Genomic DNA, 15,984 nt, shown 5'->3' on the forward strand with positions numbered 1-15,984 from the left:
CTTGTTACTCTGATCTGGCGATATGCAGTGCTATTAACACCGCAAGGTCATTAGTTTGCTTTGTACGTATCGTATAACTTCCGCACAGATTTGCAAACAAGATGCTAGATTTACACCACATACATACTTTTAATGTGGTTCAGACACGTGCGTTTCAGATTAATTAAAGCTTCATTCATTTTTAATTACCCAGTATTTGGTTTAGCTTACAACAACATACAACGCTGCACTAACCTGAACATTGTTAATGAAGTAATACTGCTTTTCTTAATCAGAGCTGTATTGGCAAATGATATGGAGTTAGGGATTGGTGATTGGTTACCCACTCTCTGTGAATGTCTAGTCAGAAAACAAAATATTACCAAATCTTTTTTAAAAGAAAATTTCGTTGTATTTAAAAATATTGAGACACGATAAGCTGGACATCTGTTAAGTGAAAGGAAATCATGCGTTTGACGGTACTGTTATAACGTTAACATGAAGTTGTCCACGTGAGAAAGTCTTTTTTATGAAACCATAATGATTTTAAGGCTTTCACTGGCCATGTTGACACGGCTCTAGCATCTTCTTGTGGTTTTATTGAAAGCATCTACATTCCAGATAATGCAATGTAATTACAGAAGCTTGAATTCAGTTATGATGTATATTATGATTATAAAAGCATATAATCACTTGAGGTGAGCTAAAGCTTGCCCACACACAGATACGCACACATAGTACAGAGTGATTATGCATTATTACATTATTACTGCAAAATTGTCCATAATATTTCTTAGTACATGTAAATTAACTTTACAATTTTTGTCTCCAAATTTTTCAATTTGTCGTTCACTAAGTAGTAAATCAAGCAAAACGATACCCTAGGAGCCTGTAATTACAATGTTAACAGACAAATGAATATTTTTAAAATAATAAGTAGTTTATTAAACTTATAATTTTAAAAAGCCAAACAAAATAATTTTGCCAATATTTTAAATAGTTTTCTTAATAAAATGCTTCTTCTACTTATTTGGTGAAGTTTAATGGCTTTAAAATGTTTACTAACATTGAATTGTTAATTAATAACTAATAAATTTCATAAATAGCTTAGAGAGATAATATTCGTGAATTTGTGTTATAAACCATGTTAACAATTATTAATAGTTAAACTTGAGTATGTTATGGAAATGTTTTGATTACCTAATACGCTCAGATCATCACGTATAATTTTATCATAGACAAAATTTATAGATTTTCAGATAAACATGTTTCACTATTTTGGGAAGAGTATTCCAGGGACTGACAGCTGCATGTAAGAAGTGCAGCTAGTTGAATCTTGCAAAAACAAACAATTTGTTCTTTTGATTTTTAGTCATTACCTGTATTCACACAATTTGGTTCTCTTTATTGCCATGTATTCCCAACATCGACTGTAACTTCAGAGCATCATATCTGTATTAATCCGGTGAAAACTTTTTTGTCAGCATTAATTTGAGTCCATTGAAATTTCCTTTTCCTTTACATGGGATTTCACACAGCCTTTTTATTTCTTAGCGATTTTTATTTTCAATTAATGTTCTTTGACCGGAGCATTTGCTGGTAAGGAAGTAGTTGTAACCAACTAGCAAATTGTCAATCAAATAATCCAAAGGTTTATTTTTTTGCTAGCTGATTACCTGTCCTTGTCTATTTAGCTGTCTCAAACTTATAGAGAATTTTTTTTTTTTCCTCACACAATATTTTTTCTGTAGGCTAGTCATTCAAGACTGACGCTTGCTGACACCCTCTCTTAAATCCACCTCGATTTCTTAGGAATTATATGTCGTTGGGACTGTTATTTTACATGTCACCTCTTTCACGGCTCTGCCCCTCCCGTAAAGGTACCAGGGGTACAGGGGTGTCTTACACCCAAGGTAAGACAAAAGTGTACGAAATTCCGTCGGAATAGTTCTACCCAGTCCAGGGCTATGTTAACCCGTCCGACTATACGCACACATTGGTGTACAAAATCTTAAGGACGAAAATAACTTTGGCATGATGTGACACCACCAAGTAACATAGCTCGATGAAATTTTGGCCATACATGGAAAGATCTTCTACAGTACAGTACAGAATGTATGTGGAAGAAATACACAATGAACTGAACTAAAACTACACTCCATCCGAACAGGACTTGGGAGGCCCAATGGTACCAATCGGTCGCCGTGTCATCCTCAGACCACAGGCGTCACTGGATGCGGATATGGAGAAGTATATGGTCAGCACACCGCTCTCCCGACCGTATGTCGGTTGACGAGACCGGAGCCGCTATTTCTCAGTCAAGTAGCTCCTCAATTGGCCTCAAAAGGGCTGAGAGCACCCCACTTGCCAACAGCGCTCGCAGACCTGATGGTCACCCATCCAAGTGCTAGCCCAGCCCGACAGCACTTAACTCCGGTGATCTGACGGGAACCGGTATTACCACTGAAATACGCAATGAGACGAACATAAATGACGCTCTGATTCAAAGACAGTTATTACAATGAAGTCACCGCGATTTATGATGGCCGCCTGGACATGACAAAAGCTGGGACATGTTATGGTGTGTGGTAAGCTGCACGGCAGTGCATGTACTGCAACGCGATCCCATGATGGGACAACGCTTGTAAGGAGTTCTTGTGGATGGTCGTGCTGCAGTACGTCCACAACGCATCCCCCACGTGCTCGATGGGATTTAAGTCGCGGGAGCGAGCCGGTCAGCCCATTCACCGAATAGCCTCTCGTTCCTAGAGCTCCTCCACATGGGCTGTTCGATGCGGCCGCACATTGTCATCCATAACAGTGAAGTCAGGGCCGAATGTGCCCCTGAAAAGACGCACATGGAGAAGCAGTACAGTCTCACAATAACAATTACCGGTGAGTGTACCGTGTTCAAAGGTTTGAGGTCAGTACGCCCATGCATCGTTATGCCTTCCCAGCACTATATCACCTAGACCACAAAAACGATCATGTTCCACAATGTTCCTGGGTGCATTACGTATTCCTATCTGCGCCAGAATCACTAGACTGAACCTGTTCTCATCCGAGAAGAGCAATCGACCCCACTTCACGTTGGCCCAGTGCCTATGCCCTTGGCTCTTTCGCAAACGGTGCAGCCGATGATCGGTTGTGAACGGAACAAACGTACGAGGGTCACTCCAAAAGAAATGCACACTATTTTTTTTTAAATCCATCTTTTATTTTACATGTTTGAAAGTTTTACAGTGTGTAGATACATCCTTTAGGGACAATATTTTCATTTCTCCACATAATTTACATCCCTCTCAACTGCCTTACGGCATCTTGGAACCAGCGCCTGTATACCCGCACGGTAAAATTCTGGACCAACCTGTTGGAGCCACTGTTTGGCAGCGTGCACATCTTCAAATCTTGTTCCACGAAGAGAGTCTTTCAGTTTTCCGAAGAGATGATAGTCACATGGAGCCAGGTCAGGACTGTAATGCGGGTGTTTCAGTGTTGTCCATCCGAGTTTTGTGATCGCTTCCATGGTTTTTTGACTGACATGTGGCCGTGCATTGTCGTGCAACAGCAAAACATCCTGCTTTTGCCGATGTGGTCGAACACGACTCAGTCGAGTTTGAAGTTTCCTCAGTGTCGTCACATATGCATAAGAATTTATGGTGGTTCCACTTGGCATGATGTCCACAAGCAAGAGTCCTTCGGAATCGAAAAACACCGTAGCCATTACTTTTCCAGCAGAAGGTGTGGTTTAGAATATTTTTTTCCTTGGGTGAATTTGCATGATGCAACTCCATTGATTGCTTCTTCGTCTCTGGTGAAAAATGATGGAGCCATGTTTCATCACCTGTCACAATTCTTCCAAGAAATTCATCTCCACCACTCTCGTACTGTCCCAAAAGTTCGCTGCATACCGTTTTTCTTGTTTCTTTTTGTAAGCCACTATCAATATCCTGGGAACCCACCTGGCGCATACCGCAAACACTTCCTTTCCCTATCCCAACGTAGCGTGACAATTCATTCACTGTGATGCGTCTGTCAGCAGTCACCAATTCGTTAACTCTCTGCACATTGTCTGGAGTGTGTGCAGTATGAGGCCTGCCGCTGCGAGGACAATCCTCAATATTGCCGTGCCCGATTTCGTCACGTAACCTGCTTGCCCACCGAGTAACTGTACTTCGATCGACAGCAGCATCTCCATACACCTTTTTCAACCTCTTGTGGATGTTTCCCACTGTCTCGTTTTCACAGCACGCGAATTCTATGACAGCACGTTGCTTCTGACGAACAAGTGTAGCCGCCATCTTGAAGACATGCTGTGACGGCGCCACTCACGGGAACAGGTTGAACTAAGTTTGAAAACAAGCGGGAAGGATGTATCTACACACTGTAAAACTTTCACACACGCAGACTGAAAACTGTATTTTTACGAAAATAATGTGCATTTCTTTTGAAGTGACCCTCGTACTAGACGTCGGATAAAGAGATCACCGGTACGCAGTAGTCGAGTCACTTTGGAGCGGTTTTGGCAGTCCTTTTCAATGTGGTTTCAATTTCACCCATTGTTTGTCGTGATTTCTTTCTTACCCGTTGCAGTGGTTGTCTGCCGCTGTGATTGACCGTGGTCGACCATCTCCTAACCTTTGGGCAGCAGTGGTAGTGGTCGGGAACACTCCCCATGCACATGAAACACTGCTGTGAGCAATATCAAAATCCCTAAGCTATACTTGTCACACTTCGTCTTTCTTCCACTTTCCAGATGATTCGTCCCCCTGTGAAGTCATCCAAATGTAGTCTCCGGGCCACGTTTCAATCAAAAACAACACCCCTGTGCACTGTAACTGCTCTTGGATTGACACACAGTGTCTTTTTCCGTTCATTCAGCTGCATCCTGTTGCGGGGCCAGCTCCATTTGGCATGGTGATCTCACATCATTTGACATCCAACTACCTGCGCGCGTCTGGGAGACCTCTGGCAACGTACCCACGCACTTTCATTCATTTCCACCGAGCTGTTAATATGTTATATTACTAGTTTACTTATCTCGTCCTTAAGTTTCGCATAGCAGTATACAGGGCGATTCATGAAGATATGCAAATATTTTAATTTGTCATTCTACAAGTAAAACTAAAGAAAAAAGTTCATGTAAACATAAGCCCGAAAATGTTTAGTTACGGAGTTACGGCTAATAAAAGTTTTGCCTGAAGTGTAGCAACTTCGGTAAATTCGCTTCGTCGTCTACTGGTACCCGGGATACGTTGAACCATCCATAATATCATCATCATCGTCTTCACGTATCGAGCGCTCGTACTGATTATAAACGTGTCTCCAGTAACATTCGAAATACTCCAGTAATGGTTCGTGCATTCGGAATCCTCCGAGTTGTGTAACGTACGCGATATTCGTTAACTGCAGTCGTAGCATTACCGTCACATTTGCCGTATTCCTCTGACGTAAATTTGAAAGGCATCCCTATTTCATAAATAATCTACGAACTACAAAAGTTACAATGTGGTTTCACTTAAATACATTGTTGTTGTTACGTTCTTTCACTGAACAATACAGAAAACTAACCCGTTTCTAAGTTGGAAACGACTGAAACAACTCACCAACGGTTTCCATCAATCACATAAACGTTTCTACATTCTTGATGGAAAGTAAACAAATTTCCTTCTGTAATAATCTTTGCTTCTCTAGATGTTCTAGAAAACTACTGCAGATACACGTTTGGGACATGTTTTATTAGATTCACCAGACCAATAACAACAAAATAAATGGAAATCGTGCTTTACATTAATCTCGTGCAGTTTTGCGATGGCTTCATATTAGCGAAGTTGCTAAATTTCAGGCAAAATCTTTTATTAGCCGTAGCTACGTAGCTAAACATTTGCGGACCTATGTTTATATCAACTTTTTTCTTTAGTTTTACTTGTAGAATAACATATTACAATATTTGCATATCTTCGCGAATCACCCTGTATAGTAACAGAAATCTTCCTGTTGTAGTGAAATGATGGTATGAATAAGTTTTTATTCTGTTTTCTCGTGACTGTTCACTTTCTGCTGGGATGATGATTACATGATGGAATTCTTTCATCGGTAGATATTTTATTGCGATGACATAGACAAGTTATTTATTAGGTGAGTGGTCGCTGCTGGTAGCAGATAATTTACTGGTGCTGATTTTCCTATTTCCAGACTCAGAACAGCCCTGTATCTCGCCAGTTCTCGGTCAGCTCGTGCCTCTACGATCTGCATCCGTCGAGCGTTCACAAGGAGCTGAAACGGTCGCGGAGCACGGAAGAAAACTATGTAAGAACGTGCTGCTTATAGATTGCCTCTGCTTTAAAATAACATACACGCATGTGCTGGTTGGAACTGTGGGGGACTCTACACACCAGGACAAGCTAACATACGATGTACATAATTACCGACAGCAGTCAGGTACTTTCATAAAACATCTCTGAGAATAATTTGGTGTGGAAACTGCTGAATGTAATCTAAGTTCTTGTGACGTCGCTGCACGATCACCAAGAGTTTTTCACATTGAGTTTAGACTGCTTCAGAGCTGAACTTAACGATTTAGAAAACATTTCAGTTGCACTTAACGAACTGGGAAAATCATGTTCCAACAATTTTTAAAAAACTATAGAAATTAATGTCTTGAATCGCACTTGGCACCTGAGACTGAAAACAGCGGTATGTTTGCTAAGCCTTATGCGTTCTATTTTGATTACAAGAACGTCGCTAGTGACATGAAAGCTATACTCAGCTGAGTGCAGTTCCTCGTGGTTTGAAATATGATATGCTTAAATAAATGTAAGGAACCGTGATTGTACGTTCGCGATTAAAAGCGTGCCTCAAGTCATTAGCGATGTGTATTCCCAGTAAACAATTATGGCGTTACAAGCAGTATTTTCAGTAATACAGAAAATCACGTTTTCTTAAACAGCCCACAGAAAACGAGGCGGCTAAAGCACTTTGAAAGTTACCTACCCAGCGAGCTACACGTACAGGAAGACCAAATGTCCATTTCGTCAACAAACTTTTTTTTTTTTTCGTAAGCGAAGCCCACAAGAAATTACCTCATCATGAAAACAAACTATGAGATAGACATTGGTTACACATTTGTTATTTTCTTATCCGGAACCGTTGTGCGCGGCTATGGGTAGATGACACGGTCAGCACTGTTTTCAACAAACGGAACTTGATATTCCTTACTGTGGCTTCTGCGTAGCATGCTACTCGAAAAAAACTGTATGGCTTCGGCTAGCACGACACCACTGCTTTGCACTGCGAATTACTTCCTATTGAAGAGACAACTGTAGACGTTCATTTAACGCAGATTGTGACACTTGCATTCGCAGAACACAAGGCACCCGTGCAGAAAGTCGAAGCGGAATATTAGTTTGCACCACGCACATGTGTAGCAGCGGCGACGGAAGACACGTTACTCATTCTCTGTGGGGAACCACTGGTGTGCAAAAGGCTCACTACGTACAAAAGTATGGAGAAATGGAAATAAAATAAAAACAACAGAATCTTAGCTGAGGGTTCAGATGAAACTTTAGTGTGATAATATAGTTGCCTGTTTTACTAACTACAGCATTTCCCCCTCCTCCCCAACATGCCTGAAACAACTGCATCTCATCAAATCGTACAAACCACCACTTTCTTTCCTAAAGATGGATTATTATAATTTCCCGTATTTTACGTATACTAAGTTAGTTCCATTTCTCAAATTTTTATATGTGCTTGACAAATCATCTTTTATCTAGTTTCATTTTTGTAATTTTCTAGCTTTATTTCCATAATTTTCTAAGTTAATTTTGGTAATATTCTAGTTTTATTTCTGTATTATTGTACGAGGGCTATCCAGAAAGTAGGGTATGTTTTTCGTCTGACGCCGCTAGGCGCGCGCCGATCGCGTATATTTTGGTATGTGTGTGCTCTGCAGCTCAGTCGGCATCCATCCGTGACAGCGGAACGCCTCTGCGCGTCTGGTTTTTTCGATATTCGAATTTGAAATGTGCGCTGCAGTCGAAAATCCCACCAGTTGTCAGGTGCGGTCTGCGATACGGTTTATGTTGGCAAAAAACCTAAAACCCATAGAAATTTATCGTAAACTTTGCGAAGTGTACGGAAACAACGTAATGAGTGAATGTTCCGTCCGGAAATAGTGCATGCTGTTTAAAAATGGCCCAACCAACGTTCATGATGAAGAGAAAGTGTAGGCCCGAGCACTGTGACTGACGATCCTGTCGCTAAAGTTGATGAAACGATTCGTGGAAACCGTCGCTTCACGATAACGGAGCTTTCGCTTTCTTTTCCACATGTTTCAAGGACTTTGAAATGTGACTCGAAAGCCAGGCTACCACAAATGTTGTGCACGATGGGTGCCCAAAATGCTTACAGAGCACCATAAAGAACAACGAATGGGGCAACGTTGACATTTCTGGAGGCCTACTACAAACATGGTGATTCATTACTGGATCGAATCGTAACCGGTGACGAGACTTGGGTGAAAGACGTCGATTGCGAGACAAAATTACAGTCCATGGAGTGGGGGCACACGACCCCCCCCCCCCCCCCCCCCCCAAAATCAAGAAAATGTTTGCAAACCTTGTCAGCAAGGAAGTTGATGGCGACAGTGTTTTGGGATAGGCAAGGTATGCTTATTATTGATTTTTCTCGAACGTAGAGCAACCATAAATTCTGCCCGGTACTGTCAAACTTCGCACAGCCTTAGAAGAACAGTTCAAAACAAACGCCGAGGAAAGCTGATATCCAAAATTTTGTTTCTGCACGACAGACCGCACTAAAGAACTCCTTAATTCATTCAAATGTGAAATTTTCTCTCATCCACCCTATTGCCCCGATCTTGCACCCAAGATGAAGAACTGGCTGGCAACGCAGCGCTTTGATGACGATGCAGAACTCCAGGCGGGTGTGACTCACTGGCTGAAGTGTCAGGCGGCAGAATTTTACGACGAAGGTCTTTCAAAGCTTGTCCACCGCTATGATAAGTGCCTCAGTGTGTTTGGTGAGTATGTGGAAAAGTAGTATGTCAGTCGCTCTTTCAGATGTATATAATAAAATGTATTTCTTGTTCTTAGTTTTCCTTAATGCCAAAACGTTCCCTACTTTCTGAATAGCCCTCGTATTTATATTTTCCACTTTTCTTTCTTCCAGCGTTTTCGATATTTCGATCACACGGTTAATATGTAACTTCCACAACTTTCACAGATTTCATTCATAAAATTAGCATCTCCTGAAGAGATACTCTAATGGAAAAGAACTTTATACCACTGGTTGAGGAAATTACAAAATTGACATAAAAAATGAAATGATCATGTGGCATTGATGGTCCGAAGGCTCCATCTGGGGGAAATTCGGCCGCCGGATTGCAAGTCTTATTTCAAGTGGCGCCACATTGGACAACTTGCGTGTCGGCGATGATGAAATGATGATGAGGACAACACGAGTCCACGAGCGGAAAAAATCTGCAAAGCGGCCGGCAATCAAACCCTGGCCCAGTGCTTGGTAGGCAAACACGTGGATTTAGATTGACTTTTTGTCGACGTCGAGATCGTTAGAGACAACGCTAGTTTAGTCGGAGAATGATTGGGAGAGCTATTGAGCAAGGTGGGACAATATTTATGGCACTGGATGCACGTTTCGAAAGAAGAAAGGAAGAAAGTGATTTAAATTCCCATAAGCTCGAGCTCATTAATGATTATTCACAGGTGGAGGAAACCTCGCCTTTAGGGTAGCGTTTTGTACATTGAAACAGTTTTCATACTTCTGCGTCTAGCCAGCCCTGTAATTGAAGGGTAATTTCTTTCAGTTTTAAACGATAGCATTCACTTTTCGTGTGCTGCGGTCTACTTCTATGATCTCAAAAATTACTCTTGAAGACTAAGATAATTCCAAATGTGTAAAAGAGTTCTGAAATTCAAAAGAGTTCCAATCGAGAAAATCTTGTAAATACTGTTATTTGATGGTCTGTCTGTTACATATTAGTATATTACACACCACTAACCACACTAACCAGTTTTTTTTTTTTTATTTTTTATTTTTTTTTTTTTTTTTTAGTCATCCTTCCTGTTTTCTGTGGCCCGCCACGAATTCCTCTCTTGTGTCAAACAGTAGCAATCGCAACTTACATCTTCAGTTATTTGCTGGATCTGTCCTGATCTCTGCTTACGTCTGCAGCTTTACCTTCTACAGCTCTCCCTAGTACATGGACGTTCCAGAATGAGATTTTCACTCTGCAGCGAAGTGTGCGCTGATATGAAATTTCCTGGCAGATTAAAACTGTGTGCCGGACCGAGACTCGAACTCGGGACCTTTGCCTTTTGCGGGCAAGTGCTCCACCTGCCCGCGAAAGGCAAAGGTCCCGAGTTCGAGTCTCTGTCCGGCACACAGTTTTAATTTGCCAGGAAGTTTCCTACCATGGAGGTTATTTCCTGTTGTCTTAACAAATGTTCTATCATCTTGTCGCTTCTTCTTCCCACTGTCTTCCGTATAGCGCTTTCCCCGCAGAGTATGCGTAGAACTTCCTCATTTCTTACCTTACCAGTCCTCCCGATTTTCGAGATTCGTCTACAGCACCACATCACAAATGCTTCGATTCTCTTCAGTTCCATTTATCCCGCCGTTAGTGTTTTGCTACCATCCAATACTGTGCTTCAAACGTACGCTCTCAGAAATTTATAATCAGTAAGTGAAATCAAATTAAGGAGAAGTGTTACAAAAACCATTTGCAAGTTAAATACATTTGGAAATAAAAGATGCTTAAAACTAATACAAGTATTTATTTTCAATACAGATAAAATTGTTAAGACGTGAAAGAAACTCATTTAATTTGCAAGTGTAACATGCTCCGTTTTTGAAGAACTTCTTCCGTTTCAAGGTACAAGATGTCGAACAACTGACGAAGTGTGGCTTAACCATTCACACGTGATATAAGTAGTTTTAAAAATACATATAATTTTGCTCACTAAAACATTCTGAAACTGAAGAATTAACATTATCCTCAAACAGCTTTAATATATTATACAGTACTTAAATATGCAGCTGTGCGAGCGGTCTAAGGCGCTGCAGTCATGGACTGTACGGCTGGTTCCGGCGGAGGTTCGAGTCCTCCCTCGGGCATGGGTTTGTGTGTTTGTCCTTAGGATAATTTAGGTTAAGTAGTGTGTAAGCTTAGGGACTGATGACCGTGGCAGTTAAGTCCCATAAGATTTCACACACATTTGAACAATTTTTGTAGCTCTGAAAATGTTTACAAACAATGGACAGAACACATCCTCCTCTCGCACAACAACAAAATCAGTAGAAATTGGGTACGGCGCTCTTTGCCACTCACGCCTTCATGTGATTCTAAAATCGGTCAATAGAGTGAAATACCGACCAGGAAAAAAAGGTAGGGGTTAGGGTCTAACGTCCCGTCGATATCGAGACCATTACGGATGGATTACAGCTTCGGATTGTTTTAAGGATGGAGAAAGAAATCGGCCGTGCCCTTCCAAAGGGAACCATCCCGGCGTTTCCCTGGAGCGATTTAGGCAAATGGCGAAAAACATAAATCAGGATGGCTCGACGCGGTTTTTAATCATCATCCTCCTCCCGAAAGCGAGCTCAGTGTGGGAAGCACTGCACCACCTCGGCCAATACTGAGCAAGGATCATCGCATGTTCCTAAGTACACTATTATCATGGTACAACAAAACTCTTACGTACTTCCATAAAAACAATTTTTGAAACGATATGACATACAGATACTTCATTGAAATGGCTATCTTTCTCGCTTTTCCAGGTGATGTCGTTTTGAAGCTACTATTCATTTAATACGACGAACTAAAGTGAAATCTTGTGGGTGAATGGAAAAGATCGCAACAGAGGATTGCGAAATTCGAGGTTACAGGTGGGATAGAAGGAAGAAACGACGGTCCCTAATTATCAATGAGAAGATATTAATCTGGTAGAAGTAAATTTTCCTTGAGACATATGAGTCTCAACTTTATCTACGATAATGACAGAAGCTGAAGAAATGAATTAAAATTTGTGCCACAGCTGGGAGATGAACCGAGGTCTACTGCATACTGGGCAGTTGTGCTAGCCATTACATTACCGTAACAATTACACTGCACAGACTACCCTAGTTCAGTGTCCTCCCTAACACAAACTTCAATTGACACCTTCAGCCTACTTTTCCGCTTCTTAAATCGTTAGTATTACCGGGGCTCTTCGTTATTGGAATAGCTGGGGTGCTACTCCAATACCGGAGAGGGCCATACTGACGATTTAAAAAGGAGAAAATAGGCTGAAGGTGTCAAGTTTGTGATAGGGAGAGCACTGAACCAGGGTAGGCTGTGCAACTGTATCAGTTATACCGCTGTGGTGGTGTAATGGCTAGCACATCTGCGTAGTAAGCAAAAGACCACATTAAAGTCCTGCTTGTGGCACATATTTTAATTCATTTCTTCACCTTCTGTCATCGTCGCAGAGAAGATATTATGGCCACAAAAGCTAGCAGACATTGCAACTAAAATGTTGTCTCGCGCTCCTCTCCAACATTCTTCTGCTTCTGTATTCACCTCCCCTGGCGCAGAACCACCAAGTATCTTGGCGTAATTTTGGACTCTTCGTCTTATGTGGAAACCCCACATAGACGAGGTCCGCAGGAAGATCTGTGCCAGAATGTCCATCCTATACCCACTCCTCAATACATCCAGTTCCCTTCTCTGCTCTGTAGGAGTGAATGTTTATCAGGCCCTTATACGGCCAGTAATGGAGTATGCATGCCCTGTCTGGGGACACGCAGCAAAGCAGCACCTGGACAAACTCCAGAGGCTGCAGAACCGCGCCCTCAGGAGAGCACTGCATCTACCCCTGAGATTCCCCACCGACGTTCTGCACGCCGCAGCTGAAAACCCACTCCTGAAAGAGCGCTTCCAAGATCTGGCAAGGGCCTTCCAGATAAGGAAACGCCCTCATCCACTCCCTAGGTCGGTATGACATGTCCCGCGACAAGCACAAACACCTAATGACGATCTTCGACGACTAAGTTGCAGAGATAATCCCCATATCCAATCCCTAATCCTCCTCCCTCCCCCATAAAACAAATCATGTCGCCAACCTCAGGCAAGTACCAGACACACACAGAACATTCATCGCATTACGCAGACACCTAAAAATCACAGAAATAATCACACACACAAGTAAACACGTGGAGTAAAAGCCGAAAGGCTACAAGCTCCCCAACACACTTCCCCAAGAGGGGAAAGTATCGGATGAGAGTGAGAGTGCATATTTACCTCTGCAGAGGACGGTCGCCGCACTTCGCCTGACTTATCAAGCAGCTGACTTGCGTCATCCTTTTGTAGCGACAGGGGGTGCCATGACAGCGTAAACAATTACACAGTCACATATAGCTACTTTATCTGCCATTTTTCTCTTTTATTGCTGAGTTTGTTAGATTTACAAGCCTTTTTTCAGGAGAGGGGTCGGCGAGGGGGGGAGGGGAATTATCATTTCTTCGGGAATGGCTTATTAATCATCAGAGTTCAGCTATAAAAGTCAGATATTCATTTATCAGTGCGTTTCTGCTTGACCCGTTGGCGCCAGATTTTTCACTGGCAGCCGTCACCATTCTTTCTGACCTCCCGCTTTACGGACGGCGATTTTCTAAGTCATTTCAATGACAGTCGCTAACGTATCAGAAGAACTTCAAGCTCTATTAATCCCCTAGCGCCGGCCGCGGTGGCCGAGCGGTTCTAGGAGCTTCAGTCCGGAACCGCGCGACTGCTACGGTCGCAGGTTCGAATCCTGCCTCGGGAATGGATGTGTGTGATGTCCTTTGGTTAGATAGGTTTAAGTAGTTCCAAGTTCTAGAGGACTGATGTCCTCAGATGTTAAGTCCCATAGTGCTCAAAGCCACTTGAACCATTTGAATCCCCTAGCTCTGCAGTTGGCTATTGCATGGTGATTAGGAGGTCTACTGAGAGAATGGAATATTTCTTTCCGTCCGGCGGCATGCTGCCAAAAATCTTTGAATCTTCTGGTTTTTCGGTACTTGCAGTAATGTTATGCCTCCGCGTTTTTCCCTCCGAACGTCAGCAGAGAGACAGAATTTTGTAGATTCGGAGCTTAATCTGTTTCGTTGGGCTTATTCCTCGTAAAGCGCGTTTTGGATCGGCCTCTTCCAGTGTAGGCGACTAAGTTGTGTGTGTATGGAACTCCACACCGCGTGTTTGCCAGTTGCCGATAGCACTAGTACCTGTGTCAGAAACGTGTTAGCTCTAGGCACGGGACGAACGCTCTGCTTGTCAACTGCTATCTTGCGAAAACTACCCGCATTGAAACACGAAGAACTTACACCACTTAGTGCAGTCATTTCCCGGACTTATACATGCCAAAGCCTTTCAAGCAATGAGAAGTAATCGAATTTTTGCGATGTTTTGCAAAAAATGTAATGAACTGGACAGATGAGAACCATATACTTTGTTGTACTTTAACACACATACAGGCCTAGTCGTGCAGAATGCCTAGCATCATTTCCTGCTTCGAAAATTTCTAGTTTTCTACTTTTTGATCACCACTTATGTTTATCTCTTAGGATTTTCAGTTTATTTAACTTTTTATTTACACGAATACAAAAGCTCTAATTCATAGTTTATAGCTCTGCCTCATGATACTTGGATGCGCCATTGTACATGATTCCTTCATTAATTTCTTTCTGAAATTTCTGGATTTTTTTCTTATCTGATAGGTTATTTTAGGCACATTAATTTCTCTTAAAGGAAGTATACTATGGCATTGTTTAAAGGTTTCTTAGATTTTGGTACTGAAGTTCCAGGATGTGTAGCTGGATTATTTTGGTTTTGAGTATCATCATTTGTGGCCATCTGTTGAGTGTGTGTGTTTTTGTACAATTGCACGTTCAGACAGGTTAAACCAGACGTGTGCCTTTGTTCCTCAGGCAAGTGTGTAACACCGATTTCTGAAGGTTCCACGTACAATTAAAATTATTCGGTCTGGTTACTGGAGTACCTGAATCTCTCTCTCTCGTCCAGCCCTTGTAGCATAACAGGGAACAGTGTGTGCCACTCGCACTTTTCCTGATCCGTCTGTGGTGGCTCATTTGCCGAGAGGAATTGTCTCAACGAAACAAAGTCATAGGTTGCCGAAATGTTGGCTAGGTAATTTATCAGTCCGAAGGGTTGTCGTTGACTGTATGTTACTAGGAAATATAGTGACAGAACTGTTACGGGAACCATCACGAGCGAAAACTGCAGCACACATCAAACTGAACTCGTAAAGAAATAAAGTTTACTAACTGCTTATCATCGATTTTGTAAATTTGTAGTTTACTTAAAGTAAATGTTCACCGATTGAAGAAAGGCCGAAGAGTTTTCGGGCAACGACTTATAAAGAATTTCACTACGCAGACAGCGAAATCTTGTAAAAATCGACTTGCGCGATGGCTGCCAAGGTTGTTGACCGCAAAGCACATTCCGAGAGGGAGACCGTAATGCCAGTAGTTTTGCGTTTGGTGGTAACGAGATTCAGGTCGCCAAATTAATTCAAAGACGGGTGAGTGGAATAGTAGAAACACTCATAAATGATGTGCAAAGTAGCTTCCGCAAAAATAATTCGTGCACAGATTACACTCAGCATGGCAAAAAAATGTTCAAATGTGTGTGAAATCTTATGGGACTTAACTGCTAAGGTCATCAGTCCCTAAGCTTACACACTACGTAACCTAAATTATCCTAAGAACAAACACACACACCCATGCCCGAGGGAGGACTCGAACCTCCGCCGGAGCCAGCCGAACAGTCCATGACTGCAGCGCCTAAGACCGCTCGGCTAATCCCGCGCGGCACTCAGCATGGCCCAGATAGTAGAAAAGTACACAAAATAACTAACATTGCATCTTACTGATTGTGAAACAGCATTCGATCGAGTGAGAATGTTACTATATATTCCAATTCTTACTGAG

General features: G+C 42.1%; 1 protein-coding gene across 1 annotated transcript in view; it reads left to right on the forward strand.

Annotated features, from left to right (window-relative positions):
* Positions 1-15,984, forward strand: part of LOC126416749 (uncharacterized) — an 888,282-nt gene that overhangs the window by 121,066 nt on the left and 751,232 nt on the right. The window contains exon 3 of the mRNA XM_050084588.1: positions 6,175-6,288. Within this exon, the coding sequence (XP_049940545.1) occupies positions 6,175-6,288 (114 nt within the window). The remainder of the gene's footprint in view (positions 1-6,174; positions 6,289-15,984) is intronic.

The sequence above is a fragment of the Schistocerca serialis genome, chromosome 8, assembly GCF_023864345.2.
Source record: "Schistocerca serialis cubense isolate TAMUIC-IGC-003099 chromosome 8, iqSchSeri2.2, whole genome shotgun sequence".
Classification (NCBI taxonomy): Eukaryota; Metazoa; Arthropoda; class Insecta; order Orthoptera; family Acrididae; genus Schistocerca; species Schistocerca serialis.